This window comes from Lagenorhynchus albirostris, chromosome 2, assembly GCF_949774975.1.
Source record: "Lagenorhynchus albirostris chromosome 2, mLagAlb1.1, whole genome shotgun sequence".
NCBI classification, from domain to species: domain Eukaryota; kingdom Metazoa; phylum Chordata; class Mammalia; order Artiodactyla; family Delphinidae; genus Lagenorhynchus; species Lagenorhynchus albirostris.
Window position 1 is genome coordinate 50,661,354 of NC_083096.1, and position 25,765 is coordinate 50,687,118.

At 42.7% G+C, this 25,765-nt stretch overlaps 1 protein-coding gene across 1 annotated transcript in view; it reads right to left on the reverse strand.

Annotated features, from left to right (window-relative positions):
* Positions 1 to 10,796: 10,796 nt before the first annotated feature.
* Positions 10,797 to 25,765, reverse strand: part of TOR3A (torsin family 3 member A) — a 37,747-nt gene continuing 22,778 nt past the window's right edge. Inside the window, exons 5-6 of the mRNA XM_060132580.1 lie at positions 12,252 to 12,376; positions 10,797 to 11,678 (exon numbers count right to left, since the gene is read on the reverse strand). Coding sequence (XP_059988563.1) covers positions 11,428 to 11,678; positions 12,252 to 12,376 — 376 coding nt within the window. The 3' untranslated portion in view covers positions 10,797 to 11,427. The remainder of the gene's footprint in view (positions 11,679 to 12,251; positions 12,377 to 25,765) is intronic.

Genomic DNA, 25,765 nt, shown 5'->3' on the forward strand with positions numbered 1-25,765 from the left:
CCACCGTTAGCCGGGTGGGAAGATGCACACATTTCTGAGGGGAGAGGAAAAGGGACTTGTTTTCCTGTGTTCTCGTTTCAAAAAGTGGAAGACTGATACTTGAGTGTGTTTCTGTGAAGTACCTCAGATCTCTGAGTTCTCACGTTTACAGGTTCATCTCAAAAATAACAAAAAGCAAAACCCATAGGAGAGGGAAAATAGATGGGGGCAGGGCAGTTGTGGACCGGATTGGAAGCTGCACTGGGACATCAGGGAACATGCATATGTCGTGCCATGAAGAACCAAATCCAGCCCGTTCTTACCTGGAGTGATGTGAGCTGGTTAGGGCTGCTCCAGCAGGGCCGCAGGGACTGTGCCCAGACAGTGCGTTGGCTGTGGCACTCATTCTGCACCACACAGAAGGGAATTGACTTGGGGCCCCAGTAGGTACTAATGGTGATTATGCTCCAACTCATCTAACTTATTGGGTGGGACAGAAGAAAGCTGGGAATGTGCCAAGAGAAGTTTTGTTCAAGGCTGTTGGAAGCTACTGTTAGCCTCGCTTCCACAGGTCACTGCTGCAGTAAGAACTGCAGATCAGATGGCTAGATGCAAAACTGGGAAATGTGGTTCTGTCAGTATGCTTCTGTCCTGTTTTCCATAGGTGTATTAATTGGTACAGGAGGTAAAGAATGCTAGGAAGTATATTTAGGGAGATTGAAGCCTTCTCCTAAAATCTTACATTACTTAGCAGAAGCCACTTCTCCCAGGCTAGTATATTGTTTCCAAATGGATCAGGATTGGCTTTCTGCTTGTTGGTGCCTATCTTGTAAACCATAGGCATAGGAGTCTCTTTGGTAATTCTTTTCTCCCCCTTGCTGGGCAGGCTGTCTTCCTTTATTCCTGGCAGCATTCAGGGCATTAACCAACACTGAACATTATTGAAAACAATGGTCATGTACAGGTCTCACAGGGGAATCCTTTTCTGTTACAGTGCCCCTGCATACTGACATACCGGCAAAGGACTTGAGCAGCTGTATGTTTCTTTATCAACTAAAATGCCAGGGAAAGGGTGTCTTCTTGAAATCCAGTGGTCAGCCTAGAGGTCTGTGACTGAGTGGAGAAGCTGGCTTGGTCCTAATGGCTGTTTCCCCTCCCTCCCTTATCACCTTAGACCCAATCTAGGTGGAGAATAGGGAGAAGCATTCTCTCACTCTACAGTTTCAAATGAATCACCCTAAATTATTCTCACATGCTTTTCTCCTCTCACATACTCCCCCTGCCAATTGTTGTGCTTGTTTGTAAAGATCATATTGGGAATATTCTTTGATATTTATTTTATCATTTCACCTCTATTTTAAGAATGCATAGTTGAAGGAGCAAGTTATTTTCGGGGGACACCAATTAGATCCCAGAAACCTAATGATTCCTTTTCCTTCCCTATTCAGTTGTTGTTATGGAAGTTAATTAGGATCACTTCTTTATTTAGAACCAAGTCTAATTGGTTAGATATTATTAATACTTTCGACATCAGGTCTAATTCCAGTGACCACTTCATTCTCTTCTTAAAACTTTATGCCCTCTCCATTCCTGCCTCCAAGGAGAACGCAATATAAAAAAAATACATTATTTTTTCCTCCCAAAGAAATATTAACTTAGGAAGATAGGAATTCAACATTGATGAACAGTGAGTTTTCTTCCTGGCTCTGTCATCGATCCATTGTCAGGCCATAGCCTCATCTCTTAATCTATTAAATGGAGGTAATGATACATGTTATCAAGGGTGTTTTGCAAATAAGTGTATAGTTATCCCTTTGAGAGCCTCTCTGGAAAGCTCTTCAGTGCAGTATTGTTATATATGAATACAAGTTTTTCATTCTCTTCTTTGCTCAGCAGCAGATAATGAAATTTAAAACTGCTGAGATTATACTAATTGGGCTAGAATACTAAGGGGGGAAAAGCGTTTTGGATAGAGTTTGGCATCTTTGACCAAGGAGGAAATTTAGTTTTCATTAGAAAGAAAGGAACTGATTCTTACTGTGGGTGTTCCAGAGGAGTCCCAGGCCAAGAGAAGGATAAGAAGGGAGGAGACAATACCGGGCATTCCTTTCAGGGGTTGGGTGATCCCTGTCTGTCTGTTACCTACTGGTGGAGCACAGGCAACTAGTGATCTGGCTAATCTCCTTATAATGGTTGGAAGAGTTCCCTTTAACTTGGATTTAAAAACCAACAGTCCTCCTACCTTCTTCTTCGCCACTCTCCTTCATCATATATTTCCATAAACTTGAAATCGTTTTAGCAATTAGCCTTTTAAGGGTGGGGCAGGGAAAGCTAAAACTTTGGAATATTGTTATGCTGCTTTTTAAGTTTATCCCTGTCATTGTGGATGCAACTTGAGGGATTCTAATTGTTTTTCAGGGGATTTTTTTTTTTTTTTTTTTTAAAGCAAGGGATCTTTCCTTGAGTGCTCTGAAAATAAGCCTTGGAGGAACACTACTGAGTGTATTTAAGCTCCCTGGTTTTCTCATCGAAGAACAGTCTTTGAGGGTGGGGGCTGGGTCTTTCTCAGGTGCCGCACCTGGCTCTGCCTCTTCCGCAGTAGGTGCTCAGTAAGTTCATGAACAGAATGGATTTTTTTCTCATCACTGTCAAGAGTAGCATTGACTGTTGTAGCACACCCAGCCACGTGATGCTTTAACTGTGTAACTTCAGGAGTTGAGGGCTCAGGGTTCAGGTTAAAGAGGCACTGTCAACTTACTATAAAAGTGTAACTTAGGTTTTTTCCATTATCTACTTGAAAAGGACCAGATTTTTTAAATAACCATAGGTAAATTTAAAAGTTTGAATTCAAAGCAGAGAAAACTGCTTTTAGAAACTAAAAATGTAGTTTAATTCTTATCTAGTTTGAAAACAAAGCAGATAGCAAAAGCCCTTCTACAAGGTGTTGAAAACTTTCTAAAGTGGTTATACGTATTGTATACCTTTGGGGTTACCACACCTTCAGTCTTTTCATGCACAGATAATATGATTTCAGTTTAGATTTACTACCTTAAAATGCAGTGTTTAGAATACATCTTGATTGTGCTTTACGTGAAGTATTTTCTTAAAAGGCTTTGTGTAAAAATGTGTATATTTTCCTACAGATCTCCATCATGATTTTCAGAGATATAGCCTTAAAAAAAAATTGGCCCTGAGAAATTTATTCAGTGTTTCTCCAGATGACATTGAGGTTCTTATAGTGGAAACCCTTTCTCAGCTGAATTATGGGGTTTAAGTTAGAATTTTCTTACAATTCAGTTGCAAGTTAGCTAGTAAAATAGTGCCCAGTTAATAAAAAGCTGACTTTCCTAAGGCACCACCCATATTTATTTAACAAAATCATGGAGATTTTGAGCTTCAAGGATACAGTTTAGATAGTGGTTAAGAGTTTAGACTCTAAAGCCAGTCTAGAAGGCAAGTCACTTAACCTTCCTGGGCCTTAGTTTCCTCATTGGAAAACAGGGATAATAATAGTAACTACCTCAGGGTTGTTGTAAGGATTAAATGAGATAATGTGTGTAGAATAGTTAGCTTGAGTGCCTGGCATGTAATGAGTACTCCATAAATGTTAACTACTACTACTATTATTATTAACGCTTATTCCAGTGAGTCTTAGCCAAGGATGTGCAACAAAATTTCCTGGGGTTTAAAAAAGAAAAACAACAAAAAACCTGATGCGTCGGCCTCACCCCAGATCAAGAATTCCCTGTGGGGTTGGGTCTCAGCCAGTGTGTTTTCCAAGAATCTCTCCAGGTGTTTCAGACACCCAGCACTGTGTGAACACTAGCAATACCCCAACTCTTTTTTTTTTTTTACAGCTTAAGAAATTGGAAGAGAGGATGGTTAAGTTACTTGCCCATATTCTCAGAGCAGTTAATTAGTGGCAGAGCCAAGGCTAGAGTTGGGTCTTATTCACTTTCTCATTGTGGGGTCTTTCCACCATTCCTGTTGCCTTGTGAGACACTGCAAAAAAAAAAAAAAAAAAAAGGCTCAGACAATCAGTCTGCACAGTGCTGCACACTTTCTAAAGCACACCTTCCTGGCATTCCCTGACCTTAAGGGACTTGAATGTTGAGTAATGGCAACACTAGCAAAGCAGGCATTCAGTAGAACTCAGTAATTTAAAAAATTATATGGGGTCATTCTTTTGGACAGACCTCAGCGACACAGCAATCTGCACTTTGTAATAAAGAAATAACAACTTAAGTTTTAAAAAACCTAGTCCTACATTCCTTTTTCTTAAAAAAAAAGCAAACTTTATTGTTCCATATCATTTTGATAGCTATGAGGTAATGTATATGAAAGCACTTTGAGAAAAGTATCAAGTGTAATATAACTATAAAGTTGTATTATTAATGTCTATTGAGAAGTTAAAACAGTTAATTAGATGTTGATTGACTTACAAGCTTTTGCCTGTGGGGGACCTGAAAATGCAGATATATGAACAATCAGCTCTGTAATTTATCACATTTTTAAATATGAAACTGCTAAATGAATATGTGCAGGTATAGTAAGTGTTTTGCTAAAATTGTAGCTCAGTGCTGAATAACTTCAGAAAACTAGGGACCAACTTTCTGGTTTAATCTTTAAAAAATAGTAACATGTACTCACTCCAGAACAAAGAAGCTCTTCTAGGGACCTTGATTCAAGAAGAGTGTGGCCCTCTCATCCTTGAACGTTTGTCCAGCACATGCTCAGCCATTTAGTACCCTAAATGTGGGAGCAGACTCGTTACCTGTTCATGTTGACAGTGTCTTTTTTAACCTATGTCCTGCATAGTTTTGTTGGGTTTTTTGGGGGTGGGGTGGGGTGGGGGCAGAGATGGGATGGCTGTAGAAGCAGTGCACTTTGGGAATTACTTTTCTGGGATTTCCTACCAGATGTAGATGAGCTTGATATTCATCATCCCTGTTTAGTTTTTTTTTTTTTCCCCCTAAGAGGAGTAGCTGAACATAGCTCACCTATTAAATTATTTAGAAAAAGAGTAAATTGCTTTGGTGGCCACATCTGAGTTTGTAGCTCTACTGCATTCTGACCTCTCCCACTCCCTTCCATTTTTGCTACCGACGTCATCATTACTATCAGGCTATGCTCCCACAGGAGTCCATGTTGAGCTGACAGGGTTGTCTACATTTTTATTCTTGATGATTTTGGGGTTTCATCATCTTGCTTACATTAACTTGTTCTACCTGGATTTGGGGGCCATCTCTGTGCTCCAAGCATCTGTTATGACCAGTCATCTTTAGGTAAGTTTCTCTGGATATAAGTTTCTTCGTATGTATTGATGGACTTCAGCTATCTATATCTCTGTCTTAGCTTCTGTCAAGCCAGTAGCTCAGTTCTTTTGTAAATTCCTGCTTCAGTCTGGGATATGTGGGAGCAGGGGAGAAATAGGGAAAGGCAGCCCTAAGGTTGCCTGTACCTTCCACGTGACAACACAGGGAAATTGCTGTAGGCCTCACTGGTCAGAGAGGAGAGGCCTTGGGCTGGTTCTGAAACTTGTCCCACTCTTAACAGTCAGGATAGAGTTCCAGTTTTCCAGCTATCAGACTTTTAAAAATATAATACAAGGCTAGCTTTTTTTGGCAAGCTAACAGTGCCTGGAGTAACAATTACTGTTACCTGCTTTGTTGCAGCTCTGTTACAGCCAGAACTTCACTGCCATCCTCTGCCCTCCTGTATTACTTGGCGGGGGCGGGGGGTAGATTTCAAGGCTGTGGAATGAGCTGCACCCTGCTCCAGAGCATCTACCCAAGTGACTTGTCTTAGCTCCAGCCTGTCTTTTGTGAAGTTTACTGCAATGTCCCAAAAGATGAGTTTCTGCTCTGGGGCTGCTGGTTTTCATGCCACCCACCTGAGGTGTATATGTTCTATTGTATCTTGAGATAACAAGTGTGCAAGATGATATTTCCTTCACTTCTGACTCAATATCCTAGATCCAAAGGACAGGAAATTAGGGAAGATTCCACCCTGTGATAATCAGGGTAAGAAGATCCAATGTTTCTCTCCGGGTGAGAAGGCCTGGGCAGGTCATCTTGATTCTGGGCTGACTTGGAGTGGTAGAGATCATTCCTAGAGGATTGTGCCTTCAAAGATGGGTTTCATGTGTTTTGCAGAAGAAAAGATTGTCAGCTAGGTTGATGTTGCACAAATATCAGACTATAACTGGTGGAAATGAACTTTTTGGTAGCAGTGGCTCAAAGCCCCCGTCAGTGAGATGTTCTCTCCACATGGGATGCTGATTTGGTAAATTGCTGCACTTTTCTCCATCCCCTTGGTGAGCTGGGAGGAGGACGCTCTAACTGGACCCTTCCCACCCTCCAAGTGCACTATGTACAATTATGAGTTTGAAATTGTTTACCTCTCCTAGAAAAATTATATCCTTTACCCTCTCCATTGCTCTGTGACCTGAACACAGTAGCAAGGCCCTGTTACCTCAGCCTGAGGTCACAGATGGCGTGTGAGCAGATCTTCAAACCTGCAGACCATCTAAGGGAAGGGACATCTCCTTGTAAGTTGAAAGGCCAGGCCCCACACACGTGCACACCGACTATGTCCGTTCTTTGAGATTCTTTGTTCATCATTGTACTCGAAGCAGCAAGTTTCCGGATCCTGCATGTCATTCCAAGCTGCTGAGCTATGCGCACAGGGCTTGAGGTCTTGGATCATTCTACTTAACTCTAAAACACGGTGGAGGTGGACTGTCAAATGCCAGCAGGCTTTAAGAAAGGAGATACCAAGGGTGGGTATGGTTGGAGCTCGCTTAGATTTGCTTCTGAGCCTCAGGAGCTTTAAATCATGTCATAAACTTTAGTTACAGAATGGGACTTTTGGTTAGTAAAATTTTCACATATAAAGGCAATTAGTCTTCAGCAGTTCTAACAACAATAACACAGATATGCCACATAAATTTATTCTTGATTCGGAAGGTACTGCAGGATCCTGCAGTGCTTTAGGGTCATTGGTGGAGAATCCAAATTCTGTACAATTCTGAAGTACCGTACCGTGTGTTGTAAGTGGCAAGAATGCCAAGAGGCAGATGTTTCCGGTAGATGAGGGCCAGATAACCAGCCTTCCTCCATTTTGACAAACCAGTTTTCACTGTGACCACTCTTCTTGGGACTTCATCATGAGGGAAATTTGCTGAGGTCTTGAGAAATCACCCTGATTAGGCTGATTGTCCTTCAGAGAAATGAGTATTCAGCAGCTAGAAGGAACAATGAGGTACTCATCTTAACAGTTCTCTAGGGCATATGTTTGAAAACCCTCATATCTCAGATCTGTGTAGAGGGTACATGCGATTGAGTCCACATTACGTACATACACTGTTGTTGTGCTCACTAAGGAGGGGAGTGAGAGAGGAGTTAATCAGATCTTTCCCTGTGGTGAATGGAAGCTGTGCCCTGGTTAGTGTGTTTGCCATGAACAGGCCGACTGAGCTGTTAATGCATGCTCAGAACCCCGTCTCCTGGGTAGACCCCACGCTTTTCCTTCTTTGCAGTCTGATTCTGTCATGACTATCAGTGGAGAAACCCCGGTTTTGTGCTTGCTTGGCAAAAATAAGTTTGAACATTTCAAGGTGGTTGATGGAAGTTTGTCCTTAAAACGTATGATTCAGATTCTTTAAAACTTGTTTAATATTTATACCAAAGGTCACGCTCTGCAGGTGTATGTGTGGTGGGTGCACAGAGGGGGAAGTCTGGAGGGCCTACCCCTGTGTGCATTGCTAAGGGGACACAGTGAGACAATATGGGATTTAATTGAAAACACATCAATCATGGGTCACACTACCAGTGTTGTCAGGTATTTGTTCTTAATTGTTATTGTAATATATTTTCAGGTGTTTTGTTTTTCTAATTTAATACTTTCACCCTGTTGTCTGACTGTGAACTGCTAACAGTGTTAAACTTGATGTAAATAATGAGGCCCTTGAAAGGGGAATGCTGTCTGCCTGTTGTCTCACAAGGCTTGCCAACTTGTGTTTTATTTTAAATAAAGGTTGCAATATTTTATTGGCAATGTGGGCTTGTGATTGGAGTGTTTCTCCTATAATTTTAACTGATGGGTAATCTAAGCATAATTTCTCTCTCTCTCTACATAAAATAGATATCTGTAAGGTAAAGAAGCTGATTTTAGCAAGCATCCCTCTGGCATATTCTTTAGAATGGTCCTCTATGGGGGTGGCTACTCACCCTTTGATGGATTACAGTTTTGGAAATGGCCAAAGGCATCATCTGGAACCCAGCTGATACATAAGGTGGGTGATGTGTGTGTGGGTCTGTCCATCCATCCAACATGAGGTGACTGTAAAATGAGGCTTAATTCTCTCAAGTTCATTCTGAGGACAGTTTGAAATAAGTTGTAAAAATGTTTTGAGCCAAAGCAGCATTAATGGAGTAAGTGTAGAACCTCACAGGGAACGTTCTAGTCTTGTTTGACTTGGTCTTCAATTTAAAAAAAAATGAATGACTCATTGCTTTTAGAAGTAACGTTTTAATTCAGGATGAGTAGGATATACTCAAGCGATGCACACATACAGTCCAATCAGAATGGCTGTTGTAGGGGAGCAGAATTTGCCACCCCAAAATATGCCTCTTTGGCATAAGGGTTATTTTAAGCTGGTTATCTTTAAGAAACTGCAGACACAGGCGAAACCTGAGTAACTAAGTTACCCTTTTGTAAGAGATTTACAGTTGTGAGGGAAATCTCCATTTGTAAGGGTGTCTCCCTTGCTCTACCGAGAAGAGGAGGATGAAACTCTAGAAACTTATCAGTGGAGGAGGTGAGGACGTAAATTTGCATAACAACCTCACAATTGTTTACTGTGCTTTTCCTGGTAACCGTCCATAACTGACCTACCAGCCCCAATATCTGCTTTTGTCTTTAGCTGAAAATAGTAGTTAAGGTGATAGTTTCTGCCATTTTGGAGTTAGTTTTCCTGGGTCTCTCTCATGTGTACATTTTACTAAACTTTTGTTTTTCTCCTGTTAATCTTACGTCAATTTAATTATTAGGCCAGCCAAAGATGCTAGAAGGGGAAAAGGAAAAACTGTCCTCCCTGACCCTGTAAGCATCAGTTTATACACCTCCTTAACATGCCACTTTCGGTCCTTTTCTCCCATGCATTTCTGGTTTAGTTTAGGAAGGCTTGTTTCAGAGTCATTCAAGGAGAACCTCCCATTGTTTCCACCCACTTTCCAACCTCCCATTGTTCCACACACTTTCCACACCGGAGGCTATGGCATTTGCCAAGAAAATCATTTTAGAAACATTGTCATTAATGCATAGGAATTGGAGTTGGACTGCCAGGGTTGAATCCCACTCCTTCATTGACTAGCTCTGTGACTTAACCCAAGTTATTTAACCTCTCAGAGCCCCAATTTTCTCAGTCATTAAATGGTGATTAAATTGGTCCCTAAGTGTTAAGTATTACATGAGGTATCGACTAGGCTATAGAGCGCTTAGCACGTAGTATGACACATGGTATGTTTGCAAATGTTAGTTACCTAAAACAAAACTTGCAGGGTTCCAAGAATTAGAATGGAGGGAAAGGCCCAGCCTGGGCTTTGAGTATGGTGCCAAAACTGACAGCAGTTTTACTAGGTTTTATTATTCTTAAAACACCTAAAGTTCTGTGTGCTGAGTACTTGATAAATATTAATTCATTTAATTCTCACAGCCCTGTGAGGTGGGTACAGTTATGCTCATTTTTACAGAAGTGGAAACCAAAGTTAAACTGAAGCCAGTAGCTTTCCCCGTGGTCTCAACAGCAAGCAGCAAGTGGCGGAGCCGCTGAGCAGAGGAGTCTGGCTCCAGAGGAGTGTTCGGAACCACTGCAGCCTGCTGCTTGTTTTGGTTCCCGAGGTATGAGATTCAGACCCAATGTTTATGACATCAAACATGGCTGGCCAGTGCTAAAAGCATGTCAGCTGCTCTGTGGCTCTGAGACCTAAAGCTATAGAACATACCTTTTAAAGTGTGTATTTACAGAGTTTAGATCTGAGTATGTTACAGGATTGGGTGGCTGCATGCTGTTCCTGAAATGCTCTAGAGTGAGACAAGGAGCCAGCACCTAAAACCAGCCCCCATTTTATTGTGCAGTTAGGCCAGGTTTACGTCTGTCCCATGGGTGGTGTAAAACTAAGTTCCTTTAATTCATGTGAGTATTGATTGGGTATCTAATATTGCTCAGGCTAGGTACTGCCTAACCTAGAGGTAAATGAATTCAAGTAAATGAATGTAATAAAGTGTTAAACAGGAGAGAAGCAGAAGTGTTCCATTTTACCAGGGCTAAAGGTGAGAGGGTTGGGAGGACTGTAAATAAGAGGGCCACGTGAGGTGATGACACATATAAAAGAGCCGTGTGTAATTCCGTAAGTGTGGTAGAAGGGAAGAATCAAGGGAAGGGGAAAAACACATAATGAGCACCTCCTGTGTATAGAGGCACAATGTACACATTTACACATGGCCATTCAATCCTCAACGATGACTGTTTTTCTTTTTAAAGCTGGGAGCACAGGAGTGCTGTTTTCATATATATAAGGGCAGTATGCTGTGGATGCCTCTTCAGTAAGAGGTTGAGATAGCCTGGCTCAGCTGATGTGGTTCCAAAGCAAACTGAAGTAAACTGGCAGACGAGGCAGTCACCCTGTCAGCTCTGTGAGTGCCAGTATATGTCCCCCGTCTCCACCAGTCCCCATCAGTGTTACCTGGCATGTGGAATTTTGCTGAGTGAGCACGATTACTAGGGCTCAGTAAGAAGGTAAGTAAGCCGAGGGTTTTAGAAAAATACAAAATTTTAATCTTTACATATGATAAAATCATGTCAAGGTCCCTAACTTAAAAAAAATAATTTTAATTGATTTAAATCTGCAGAGCAGAACAAGGCTTAGCCTACACTGACCTGATTTAAAAAAAAAAAAAATCTTCCTCTGTGCACTTTTTCCTTCAGCCTGAGGCTCTTTCCTGATCTCACAGATAGAAGCTGATCAGCTTCCCTCTGGGAATAACAACTTGAAAGCTAACCCACCCAGTTCCTGCCACTGGTAAGCAGAAGTTAATTTTTCCCTTCTCTGTCACTGAGGATACTGCAGCCTCAGGCCCAACCCCCAAGTCCAGGCATCTGCAGGCAGGAGCTGATATGCTAATAAATCCTTGGGATTTATCTCCCACATGACTTTCTCCAACCAGCTGGCCCACATTTTGGAATGTGGCTCTGTAAGGCACCAAGTGATTTTAAGAATTGGCTCTGTCTCTGATTTAAGGCCTCCCTTTTACACACCACTTGTGCTTGTGGCTGCTGGATGCTAGCCTGCCCCTCCAACCCGTTACGTCCTGGACAGTGTGCTGACAGGCCCCAGGATCCTATTAGTGGAAGGAAGGCAGCTTTGGGAAGTTGTCATCTAGCTCTCAAGGCATGAAATAGTTAATTCTCTGGGAAACAGATTTGCATCCCTGGGAAGAGAAGAGTTGTTCCTCCTTGGGGACGTACACCATCATCTTGGCGATTTCATCTAGTGCCTCTTCCGTATACAGGAGCTCCTGGCTCAGGAAAGCATCACGTGCACACAGCCTCACGTGACGGTACTCCAGTGGCAGGAAGGGGATGAAGAAGTCAATCAGGTTTTCCTTCACAAGACAGCTGTGCCCAAAGCCACTGTCTAAAATCAAGAGCAAAGTTATATGGAGTCTGACCTGGGGCTGAACCCAACTGGAATTATGAGGTGTCCCCCCACCCTTAGGCCTGGGCAAGGTTTGTTCTTATATGCCAACTCCAGGAGGGCTGTCTGAACTTTATGTCAAGAACTATGCAACTGTGTCTTCCTTTAGGGAAACAGGGCCATGATTAACTGGGTGTGTGAGAGGGGGAGAGGGGCTATGCCTGCCAGGTTATGGTTTCATTGGATGGCAGAAAGCAGAAGGTGGAGTGACCCTACCGATCCAACTGGAGGCTGAGCCACTGAGGCTCTCACAGTGAGACTTTCTTCCTCAGGGTCTGCATACTCCATAGACCACTGCCTGTATGGCCACGGCCAACTACTCCCTTACAAAGGACTTTCAGAAAAGGACTTCAGCTTTCTTGGCACTTTTCTAGTGCCTATCTGAAGTTGACAACGAGATGATTATATGACGCATCCTCTGTGATCCTGAATGCCCTATCTCATGAGTACACCTTCTAGTACATACGCATCACCCTCCTCCTCCCCTCTCAACAGAGGCTGGGAGTCACTTACCTGTGGCTTCCACAATCCCAGCCTGGAGTTGGGGCTCCAAGTGCTCCATCCCAATTTCTTCCCGGGACCACCCAGCCTTAAGCAGGTTCAGGACTACCTCATTGATGATATTGCCCGCAAGGTTACTGAAAGAGACAAGCCCGGTTAACAGATTCTGTTGTTGATTTTTTTAAATTGAAGTAGAGTTGATTTACAATATTGGGTTAGTTTCAGATGAACAACAAAGTGATTTAGTTTTATATATATTTTTTCAGATTATTTTCCATTATAGGTGATTACAATATTGTTGGGAAAATTTTCCATTATAGGTGATTATAATATTGTTGTTGGGAATATCGTTCCCTCTGTTATACAGTAAATCCTTGTTGCTTATCTATTTTATATAGTATCTGTAAATCCCGTACCCCTAATTTATCACCCCCCCATTCCCGTTTGGTAACCAGAACTTTGTTTTCTACGTTTGTGGATCTATTTATGTTTTGTATATAGATTCATTTGTATTATTTTTTAGGTTCCATATATAAGTGATATCACATAATATTTGTCTTTTTCTGACTTACTTCACTTAGTATGATATTCTCTAGGTCCATCCAGCAAAGGCAATATTTCTTTATTATGGCAGGTTAACATTCCATATTGTGTGTGTGTGTGTATACCACATCTTCTTAAACAAATCGTCTGTTGATAGGCATTTGGGTTGTTTCCATGTCTTGGCTATTGTAGAGTGCTGCTATGAAAACTGGGATGTTAAAGAACAGCACACTAGTGCTGCTAAAGAACACTGCATGTATCTTTTCAAATTAGAATTTTTATCATTTCTGGATATATGCTTAGGAGTGGGATTGCTGGATCACATGGTAGCTCTATTTTTAGTTTTCTGAGGAACCTCCACAGTTTTCCATAGTGGCTGCACCAATTTACATTCCCACCAACAGTGCAGGAATGTTCCCTTTTCTCTACACCCTCTCCAGCATTTATTATTTGTAGACTTTTAGATGATTGATAGCCATTCTGACCAGTGTGAGGTGATACCTCATTGTGGTTTTTTTTTTTTTAATTTATTTTTGGCTGCGTTGGGTCTTCGTTGCTGCATGCGGGCTTTCTCTAGTTGCGGCGAGCGGGGGCTACTCTTCATTGTGGTGCACGGGCTTCTCATTGCAGTGCCTTCTCTTGTTGTGGAGCATGGGCTCTAGGCCTGTGGGCTGATCAGTAGTTGTGGCGCACGGGCTTAGTCACTCTGCGGCATGTGGGATCTTCCCGGACCAGGGATCGAACCCGTGTCCCCTGCATTGGCAGGTGGGTTCTTAACCACTGAGCCACCTCATTGCTTGGAATTGTGAGGGGACAAGGGAAGTCCCCTCATTGTGGTTATGATTTACATTTCTCTAATAATTAGCAGTGTTGAGCATCTTTGGATGTGCCTGTTGGCCATCTGTATGTCTTTGGAGAAATGTCTATTTAGGTCTTCTGACCATTTTTTGATTTTTTTTTTTTTTTGATATTGAGTTGTATGAGCTGTCTGTATCTTCCGGAAATTAAGCCCTTGTTGGTTGCATTACAAATATATTCTCCCATTCCGTAGCAGGTTGTCTTTTCGTTTTGTTGATGGGTTCCTTTGCTGTGCAAAAGCTTTTAAGTTTGATTAGGTCCTATTTGTTTATTTTTGCTTTTATTTCTTTTGCCTTGGGAGACTGATCCAAGAAAATATTGCCACAACTTATGTCAGAAAATGTTTGCCTATGTTCTCTTCAAGGAGTTTTATGGTGTCATGTCTTAGATTTCATTATTTTTTATTTGGCTTCCAAATGGATAAGCTGACCACTGAGCTTTTACTGAGATTTTACCTGAGGCCATAAGCCCCCAGCTAGAGAGGCTGGGGGGTTCCCTGCTCAAGTTCAGCTGCTCAGCCAGACTTCCCCTGGCATCTATAGCTGGGGAAGCTGCTTATGACGACACTCTTCTACTTCCTGAAGCTGTGGCCCGACTCCTCCTCCTGCAGGAAGGCCTGCCAGGCAGGTCATCTGTGTACACGCAAGACCACAGTTGCATCAGCTGAGGCAAGACCTGCCCACTGCCAAGGGATTGCCCAATCCTGCATTCCTCACAGGAGGCAAAGGTGGGTTTACCTTTCCATGGGCTGCAGGACAGGCATCCAGGGTGAAAGGGAGAGGAAGAGGATTCACTTGCTCAGCCCCAGGGGCACAGACTCCAGTGCCTTCCCCATTTCTGCCCAGAAAGCCACCTGACACTAAGTTTCTTGAGAGCATAAGCTTAGCCTGTTTGTGGTAACCCAGTGCCTAGCACCTATCAGGCACTCAATAGTTATTAAATGTTTACTGAATAAATGGACATCTCTGCATGTTTATCTACACTGTCTCCACCTCCCTTCTGAATTTCTTCCTCCACGTTACAGGCTTTATCTCACCCACCAAAACATAACCTGGGCCCCTTTTCTATTCCAACCCCACCCCTAGTCTTCAGCTCCTCAGGCACCAACAATTACACCTTTAAACAGATGTTGCCTTCCCGGAACACTTCAATTCCCTTGCACAGCCTCCCAGGTTGCCTGCTGACTGGGAGGTCTGAAGGGATCAAGGGACAGAAGGCACCTCTAGAAACTAACTCTCTCCCCTGGCTCCGGGACAGGACGACATGAAATCTCACCACAGAGGAAAGAGGCTCAAAGACCTCTCCAGAACTGTGATCACAAAACTCAGCCTTAACTGCTAAGTCTTCCCTGAAGAACAGATACAAACTTGACTCTCTCTGAACCTTAGTTTCCTAATTTGTAAGATGAGAGCCTTGAAGCAGACAATTTAAGAAGCCCTCCTTAGGTCACCTTGGATTCAGTGGTCAGTCAAAAAATAGACACTTCTGTGAGCACCTGCTGTGTGCTGGGGTACAAGGCCTTTGATTCCATGAGTAACTGACATTTGTATAGTTCTCTGCATTTCTCAAAGCCCTTTCTATCCATTCTTTTTCTGACAGCAGCCCAAAGAGAACAGGCATTAATTACCCTCTTCACTTTACAGTTTCAACGGCAGAGGCCAGTAGCTCTGATCCCCAGAGTTCCACTGTGCCTGTCCTGCCCCGTGACTCCATTCCCAGAGCCTTCTGTACTTGGTAGAAATGGGCAAAAGTAGTCAATGTTAGTAGTTAGTTAGTCAATGTTACTAACTACTAACCAAGTAGTTAGTTAGTACTTGGCCAGGGGCCCCAAATTCCTCAGGCCCAGATGAAGGACTGGCTGAGTGCTGGGGCAACTCTAGCCATAGCCCCGCTCCCCACTACACCCCCGGCTTCAGCTGCCACCTCCTCCTTTCCGCCATCCAACACCACCACTTTGCAGGGGGACCAGCAGAGCCGCTAGGACTTCACTTCAAATAGCAGGTTTAGGATTTTTTTCAGGATTAAACCACTGGATTTGTTTACACCATCAATTTGAATCAGCTGTGCTTTTCTTTTAACTATAAGAGTCCTCACCACACAGGTAAGGTTATTGTAGAAATCAAGTCCAGAGACACCATCTTCCCCCACCTATCACTAGACTAGCTGAAAACTTTGGGGTTTAGAGGTGCTACTTTCTGGCTGCCCGAGGCAGGGGTGCAAGGTGCTGCACCGCACTGACAGCCTGGCTGGCCCACGGTCTCCAGACAGTCCACCCAGGCCTGTTGGGGACCACTGGCTCTCACAGGCCGGGCCCACACCGGGGCCACTGGAACTGGAAGCCATGTCCTTGCCTCTCAGTCACCAGTGTGCATCTTCCTCCCTAGGGGCTCAAAGGCTCCTTCAGGGCCAGTGCAGCCTCTGCATCCCCTGCCACAGTAGGCCCAAAGGGTAGCTTGTCCACAGTGGCTCTCTTCCTGGCCCTGCCTCCACTCTGCCAGTGTCTGCTCATCAGGACCCCGTGGCCTCAGACAGTGCATAGACGCCGGGTCACTAGGGGGAAAGGGCAGGTGGTGGGACAGGGGCACTGCCAGCAGGTCAATGACCAAAATACTACAAACGCAAATATTTGCCTAGAGATAGCAGGGTCACCTGGGTCGCATTAGGAAATCCTGGCAACAGCAAGGGTGAGGTTTTCCAAGCTGAGAACTGGTAGGGAAGTCAGTGCCCTGGCACCTCAAGCCAAGCTGGGGAAAGGTCGGCCACAGCCACAAGGCAGAAGCAGGCTTGGCCTGGTAGGAGGAAGGAGGGAGGAAGGAGCCAGGCAGTGGAGGGGGGAAGAAGCCACGCACGAAGTCAAAGGATCCCTGCAATAGAAAGGGCGTCCTGAGGTAGCTGGGCACTAGGCTTCCTTCTGTTCTGGGAAAAGGACTCTGCCTGCAGGAGTGGTTCCAGGGGTCCCCTGCCCCCACCCCCTGCCAGGGCTTGGGTGGAGAAGCCTTGGTGAACCAAGGTGATTCCTTATTTTGCCTCCTCTGCATTTTGGAGCCCCTACCTAACTCACTGCAACAGGAAGAGATCTGCACTTCTGGGCTACCTCAGAAGGTGATAAGTAGTATCACAGAATTTACTGTCCTTGCCTCCTAATTCTGATCACTCAAGTCATATCAGAAAGTCTTTCTCTGCTTTTCTCTGAAAATCACCTTTGGGGGCTCCCAAAGGCCCTCCTTTGCAATGCATTGTAGCATCCCGTCAGCCTTATTTACAGACCAGGAAGGACTTGCCACTAACACACCAAAATCCCAACCCAGCAACAGTTTAAACTGGTTCCACCTTGTCTTGTGGGTCCACAGTGAACCAAGATCTGCCCTCCACAGCTCACTCCTTCACACATTCCAAGCCTGGATGAAAAACCAGACTCCTTACTTCTCCTCACAGGGTGTACCCTAAAGCTGGGGGAAATCCCCTAGCAAGCATGTACTGGCCTGCGGGAGGCGGGTGACAGTGGGGAGGAGTGGTTTGGCTTCCACTGAGTGCAAGAAGCTGCTTGTGAAGCATTCAAGTTGGGCCAACAGGGACCCAAACTTGACTGCTAACAGACCTTAGGCAGGACTTTCTGTTGGAGCTGCCATAAAAAGATAGGATTGGACAGCTTGATTTCAAAATTAACTTTTTGCAAGCCATTTCTAGAGCCTGTGGCACACAGTAAGAGGGAACTCCTAGTGTGTACATTTCCAACTATATTACAAACTTTAGCAATCAAAGCAGTATGGTACTGGCATACAAACAGACACACAGATAAATGTAACAGAATAGACTCTGGAAATAAATCCATACATGTATGGTTAATTAATTTACGACAGAGCTATAAGTATGCAATGGGGAAAGGACAGTCTCTTCAATAAATGGTACCGGGAAGCTACATGCAAAAGAATGAACTTAACCGCAAAAAAATGCTGGAACTGACCAAACAAGATATCCTACAACCAAAGACAAAGAAGAAGCCACAAAAAGACAGTAGGAGGGGCATAACTGTGATAAAATCAAATCCCATACCTGCTGGGTAGGCAACCCACAAACTAGAAAATAATTATATCACAGAAGTTCTCCCACAGGAGTGAAAGTTCTGAGCCTCACGTCAGGCTCCCCAACCTGGGGGTCTGGCAACAGGAGGAGGAGCCCCAAGAGAATCTGGCTTTGAAGGCCAGTGGGATGTGAGCACAGGAATTTCACAGGACTAGGGGAAACAGAAACTCCACTCTTGGAGGGTGCACACAACGTCTCATGTGCATCAGGACCCAGGGAAAAAAGCAGTGACCTCCTAAGAGCCTAGACAAGACCTACTTGCTGGTATTGGAGGCTCTCCTGTGGAGGCAGGGGGCAGCTGTGGCTCATTGTGGAGACAAAGACAATGGTGGCAGTAGTTCTGGGGAGTGGTTATTGGCGTGAGCCCTGCTGGAGGCTGCTATTTTCTCACCAAGACCTGGTCCCACAACAGCCTTCAGGCTCCAGTGCTGGGACCTCAGGCCGAACAGGGCAGAAACACAGCCACACCCATCAACATACAGGGTGCTTAAAGTCTTCCTGAGCATACAGCTACCTGCTAAACACACCCCTTGACATGGCCCTGCCCACCAGAGGGACAAGATCCAGCTCAACTGCAATCACAAAAAGTTATACAAAATGAAAAGGCAGAGGAATGTGTCCCAGATGAAGAAACAAGATAAAACCCCAGAAGAACAACTGAATGAAGTGGATAGGCAATCTACCTGAAAAAGAATTCAGAGTAATGACAGTAAAGATGATCCAAGATCTCGGAAAAAGAATGGAAGCACAGATCTAGAAGATAACAAGAAATGTTTGTAACAAAGACCTAGAAGAACTAAAGAATAAGCAGACAGGGCTTCCCTGGTGGCGCAGTGGTTGAGAGTCTGCCTGCCAATGCAGGGGACACGGGTTCGAGCCCTGGTCTGGGAAGATCCCACATACCGCGGAGCAACTAGGCCCGTGAGCCACAACTACTGAGCCTGCGCGTCTGGAGCCTGTGCTCCACAACAAGAGAGGCCGTGATAGTGAGAGGCCCACGCACCACAATGAAGAATGGCCCCGCTTGCCGCAGCTAGAGAAAGCCCTCGCACAGAAACGACCCAACACAGCCAAAAATAAATAAATTAGTAAATTAAATAAAGAAAAAATCTGTTAAAAGGTGAGGAAGGCAATCCTCATAAAAGTAAAAAAAAAAAAAAAGACAGATGAATACATAACTGAAATAAAAAATACACTACAAGGAATCAATAGCAGAATAACTAAGGCAGAAGAATGGATAAGTGAGCTGGAAGACAGAATGGTGGGAATCACTGCCATGGAACAGAATAAGGAAAAAAGAATGAAAAGAAAAGAGGACAGTCTAGGATACCTCTGGGACAACATTAAATGCAACAACATTCACGTTATAGGAGTCCCAGAAGGAGAGAGAGAGAGGACCTGAGAAAATATCTGAAGAGATAATAGCTGAAAAATTCCCTAACATGGGAAAGAAACAGTCACCCAAGTCCAGGAAGCACAGAGTCCCAGGCAGGATAAATACAAGGAGGAACATGCCAAGACACACAGTAATTAAACTGACAAAAATTAAAGACAAAGAAAAAATACTAGAAGCAACAAGAGAAAAACAACAAATGACACACGAGGGAATTCCCATAAGGTTATCAGCTGATTTCTCAGCAGAAACTCTGCAGGCCAGAAGGGAGTGGCATGATGTATTTAAAGTGAAGAAAGGGAAGAACCTACAACCAAGAATACTCTACCCAGCAAGGCTCTCATTCAGATTCAATAGAGAAATCAAAAGTTTTACAAACGAGCAAAAGCTAAGAAATTCAGCACCACCAGACCAGCTTTGCAGCTTCTCTAGGCAGAAAAGAAAAGGCCACAACTAGAAACAAGAAAATTATGAATGGAAAAGCTGACTGGAAAAGGTGAACATACAGTAAAGGTAGGAAATCACCCACACACAAATATGATATCGAAACCAGCAATCATGAGAAAAGGTGAGTACAAATGCAGGATATTGGAAATGCATTTGAAATAAAAGACCAGCAACTTAAAACAATCTTGTTTATATATAGACTGTTATATCAAAACCTCATGGTAACCGCAAACTGAAAATCTACAATAGATACACAAAAGAAAAAGGAATCCAAAAACAACACTAATGTTAGTCATCAAATCACAAGAGAACAAGAGGAAAGGAAAGAAAAAAGACCTACAAAACGAATCCAGAACAATTAACAAAATGGCAATAAGAACATACATATCAATAATTACCATAGGACTTCCCTGGTGGCGAAGTGGTTAAGAATCCGCCTGCCAATGCAGGGGACACGAGTTCGAACCCTGGTCCAGGAAGATCCCACATGCCATGGAGCAGCTAAGCCTGTGTGCCACAACTACTGAGCCTGCGCTCTACAGCCAGAGAGCCACAACTACTGAGCCCACGTGCCACAACTACTGAAGCCCGTGTGCCTAGAGCCTGTGCTCCACAAGAGAAGCCACCGCAATGAGAAGCCTGCGTACCGCGATGAAGAGTAGCCCCCACTCGCCACAGCTAGAGAAAGCCTGAGCACAGCAACAAAGACCCAACATAGCCAAAAATAAAAAATAAATAAATTTATTAAAAGGATTACCTTAAATGTAAATGGATTAAATGCTCCAACCGAAGTACACAGACTGGCTGAATGGATACAAAAACAAGACCTGTATATATGCTGTGTGTAAGAGACCCACTTCAGACCTAGAGACACATGCAGACTGAAAGTGAGGGGATGGAATAAGGTATTTCATGTAAATGTAAATCAAAAGAACTCTGGAGGAGCAATACTCATATCAGACAAAATAGACTTTAAAATAAAGACTGTTATAAGAGACAAAGAAACTACGTAATGATCAAGGGATCAATCCAAGAAGATAAAACAATTATAAATATATATGCAACTATATATTTGAGCACCTAGATACACAAAAGGAGCACCTCAATATATAAGGCAAATACTAAGAGCCATGAGAGGAGAAACTGACAGTAACACAGAAGAGTGGGGGACTTTAACACCCCATTTTCATCAATGGACAGATCATCCAGACAAAATCAATAAACATAGGCCTTAAATGATACATTAGACCAGGTGGACTTACTTGATATTTATAGAGCAATCCATCTAAAAACAGAAGAATACACATTTTTCTCAAGTGCACATGGAACATTCTCCAGGATTGATCACATGCTGGGCCACAAAGCAACCCTCGGTAAATTTAAGAAAACTGAAATAATATCAAGCATCTTTTCCAACCACAACACTGAGGTTAGAACTCTACAGGAAGAAAATGGTAAAAACACAAACACGTGGAGGCTAAACAGTATGCTATTAAACGACCAGTGGATCACTGAAGAAATCAAAGGGGAAATAAAAAAATACCTAGAGAAAAATGAAAATGAAAGCACGATGATCCAAAACCTAGGGGAGGCAGAAAAAGCAGTTCTAAGAGGGAAGTTTATAGCAGTACAATCTTACCTCAGGAAACAAGAAAAATCTCAAACAACCTAACTTTCTTTATACCTAAAGCACTGGAGAAAGAAGAACAAAACCCAAAGTTAGAGGAATGAAATAAATCATAAAGATCAGAGCAGAAGTAAATGAAAGACAAAGAAAACAATAGAAAAGATCAATGAAACTAAAAGCTGGTTCTTAGAAAAGATAAACAAAATTGATAAACCTTTAGCTAGACTCATCAAGAAAAAAAGGGAGAGGGCTCAAATCAATGAAATTAGAAATGAAAAAGAGAAGTTGCAACAGACAACAGAGAAATACAAAGGATCATAAGAGACTACTACGAATAACTATATGCCAATAAAATGGAAAACTTAGAAGAAATAGGCAAATTCTTAGAAAGGTACAATCTCCCAAGACTGACCCCGGAAGAAACAGAAAATATGAACACATCAATCACAAGTACTGAAATTGAAACTGTGATTAAAAAACTCCCAACAAGCAAAAGTCCAGAACCAGATGGCTTCACAGACGAATTCTATAAAACATTTAGAGAAGAGTTAACACCTATCTTTCTGAAACTATTCCAAAACAATTGCAGAGGAACGAACACTCCTAAATTCATTGTGAGGCCCCACCACTCTGATAGGAAAACCAGACAAAGATACCACAAAAAAAGAAAGTTACAGGCCAATATCACTGTTAAACATAGACACAAAAATCCTCAACAAAATACTAGCAAACCGAACCCAACAATACATTAAGAGGATCATATACCATGATCAAGTGGGATTTACCCTAGGGATGCAAGGATTTTTCAACATCTGCAAATCAAAAAATTCTTCAACAAATTGAATTATAAAAACCATATGATCATCTTGAAGATGGCAGAGTAGGACGTGTGCTCACTCCCTCTTGGAAGAACACCAGAATCACAATTAAATGCTGAACAATCATTGACAGGAAGACACTGGAACTCACCAAAAAAGATATCCCGTAAGCAAAGACAAAGGAGAAGCCACAATGAGAAGGTAGGAGGGGCGCAATCACGATAAAATCAACTCCCTTAACCGCTGGGTGGGTGACTCACAAATGGGAGATCAATTATACCACAGAAGTCCACACTGGAGTGAAGGTTCTGAGCCCCACGTCAACCTGGGGGTCCGGCAACAGGAGGAGGAATTCCCAGAGAATCAGACTTTCAAGACTAGCGAGGTTTGATTGCAGGACTTTGAAAGGACTGGGGGAAACAGAGACTCCATTCTTGGAGGGCACACACAAAGCAGTGTGCACATCAGGACCCAAGGGAAGGAGAAGTGACTCCATAGGAAACTGAACCAGACCTACCTGCATGTTGGAGGGTCTCCTGCAGAGGCAGGGGCCAGCTGTGGCTCACTGCAGGGACAAGGACACTGGCAGCAGAAGTTCTGGGAAGTACTCCTTGGAGTCCACCAAAGAGTCCACCATTAGCCCCACCAAAGAGGCCACCATTAGCCCCACCAAAGAGGCCGTAGGCTCCAGTGCTGGGTTGCCTCGGCCCAAACAACCAACAGGGAGGGAACTCAGCCCCACCCATCAGCACAAAAGCGGATTAAAATTTTACTGAGCTCTGCCCACCACAGTAACATCCAGCTCTACCCATCACCAGTCCCTCCCATTAGGAAGCTTGTACAAGCCTCTTAGATAGCCTCATCTACCAGAGAGCTGACAGCAGAAGCAAGAACAACTACAGTCCTGCAGCCTGTAGAACGAAAACCATATTCACAGAAAGACAGACAAAATGAAAAGGCAGAGGACTATGTACCAGATGAAGGAACAAGATAAAACCCCAGAAAAGCAACTAAACCAAGTGGACATAGGCAACCTTCCAGAAAAAGAATTCAGAATAATGATAGTGAAAATGATCCAGGATCTCGGAAAAAGAATGGAGACAAAGATCAAGAAGATGCAAGAAATGTTTAACAAAGACCTAGAAGAATTAAAGAACAAATAAACAGAGAAGAACAATACAATAACTGAAATGAAAAATACACTAGAAGGAATCAATAGCAGAATAGAAGAATGGATAAGGGACCTGGAAGACAGAATAGTGGAATTCACTGCTGTGGAACAGAATAAAGAAAAAGAATGAAAAGAAATGACAACCTAAGAGATCTCTGGGACAATATTAAATGCAACAACGTTCGCATTACAGGGGTCCCAGAGGAGAAAAGAGAAAGGACCGGAAAAAATATTTGAAGAGATTATAGTCGAAAACTTACCTAACATGGGAGACGAAACAGTAAACCAAGTCCAGGAACACAGAGAGTCCCAGGCAGGATAAACCCAAGGAGAAACATGCTGAGACACATAGTAATCAAATTGACAAAAATTAAAGACAAAGAAAAATTATTAAAAGCAACAAGGGAAAAATGACAAATAATGTACAAAGGAACTCCCATAAGGTTAACAGCTGACTTCTTATCAGAAACTCAACAAGCCAGAAGGGAGTGGCATGATATATTTAAAGTGATGAAAGGGAAGAACCTACAACCAAGATTACTCTACCCGGCAAGGATCTCAATCAGGTTCGATGGAGAAATCAAAAGTTTTACAGACAAGCAAAAGCTAAGAGAATTCAGCACCTCCAAACCAGCTCTACAACAAATGCTAGAGGAACTTCTCAAAGTGGGAAACACAAGAGAAGAAAAAGACCTACAAAAACAAACCAGAGCAATTAAGAAAATGGTAAGAGGAACATACATATCGATAATTACCTTAAATGTGAATGGATTACATACTCCAACCAAAAGACACAGGCTTGCCAAATGGATACAAAAACAAGACCCATAGATGCTGTCTACAAGAGACCCACTTCAGACCTCGGGACACATACAAACTGAAAGTGAGGGGATGGAAAAAGATATTCCATGCAAATGGAAATCAAAAGAAAGCTGGAGTAGCAATACTCATATCAGATAAAATGACTTTAAAATAAAGAATGTTACAAGAGACAAGGAAGGACACTACATAATGATCAAGGGATCAATCCAAGAAGATAGAACAATTATAAATATATATGAACCCAACAGAGGAGCACCTCAATAAATAAGGCAATGGCTAAGAACTATAACAGACGAAATTGAGAGTAACACAATAATAATGGGGGACTTTATTGCCTCACACCAATGGACAGATCATCCAGACAGAAAATTAATAAGGAAACACAAGCTTTAAATGAGACAACAGACCAGATAGATTTAATTGATGTTTATAGGACATTCCATCAGAAAACAGCAGATTACACTTTCTTCTCAAGTGCACATGGAACATTCTCCAGGATAGATCACGTCTTGGGGCACAAATCAAGCCTCAGTAAATTTAAGAAAATTGAAATCATACCAAGTGTCTTTTCTGATCACAACGCTATGAGATTAGAAATAAATTACAGGGAAAAAAACGTAAAAAACAAACACATGGAGGCTAAACAATACATTACTAAATAACCAAGAGATCACTGAAGAAATCAAAGAGGAAATCAAAAAATTCCTAGAGACAAATGACAATGAAAACACAATGATCCTCAACCTATGGATGCAGCAAAAGCAGTTCTAAGAGGGAAGTTTATAGCAATACAAGCCTACCTCAAGAAACAAGAAAAATCTCAAACAATCTAACCTTACACTTAAAGGAACTAGATAAAGAAGAACAAACAAAACCCAAAGTCAGTAGAAGGAAAAAATCATAAATATCAGAGCAGAAATAAATGAAATAGAAACAATAAATGAAATAGCAAAGATCAATAAAACTAAAAGCTGGTTCTTTGAGAAGATAAACAAAATTGATAAACCTTTAACCAGACTCCAAGAAAAACAGGGAGAGGACTCAAATCAATAAAATTAGAAATGAAAAAGGAGAAGTTACAACAGACACCGCAGAAATACAAAGCATCCTAAGAGACTACTACAAGCAACTCTATGCCAATAAAATAGATAACCTGGAAGAAATGGACAAATTCCTGAAAGGTATAACCTTCCAAGACTGAAGCAGGAAGAAACAGAAAATATGAACAGACCAATCACATGTAATGAAATTGAAACTGTGATTAAAAATCTTCCACCAGGGGCTTCCCTGGTGGCGCAGTGGTTGAGTATCTGCCTGCTAATGCAGGGGACACAGATTCGAGCCCTGGTCTGGGAAGATCCCACATGCCGCGGAGCAACTAGGCCCGTGAGCCACAACTACTGAGCCTGCACGTCTGGAGCCTGTGCTCCGCAATAAGAGAGGCTGCGATAGTGAGAGGCCTGCGCACCGTGATGAAGAATGGCCCCCGCTTGCCACAACTAAAGAAAGCCCTCACACAGAAACGAAGACACAACACAGCAAAAATAAATTAATAAACTCCTAAAAAAAAAATTTTCCAACAAACAAAAGTCCAGGACCAGATGGCTTCACAGGTGAATTCTATCAACCATTTAGAAAAGACCTAACAACCCATCCTTCTCAAACTCCTCCAAAAAATTGCAGAGGAAGGGACACTCCCAAACTCATTCTACGAGGCCACCATCATCCTGATACCAACACCAGACAAAGATACTACAAAAAAGA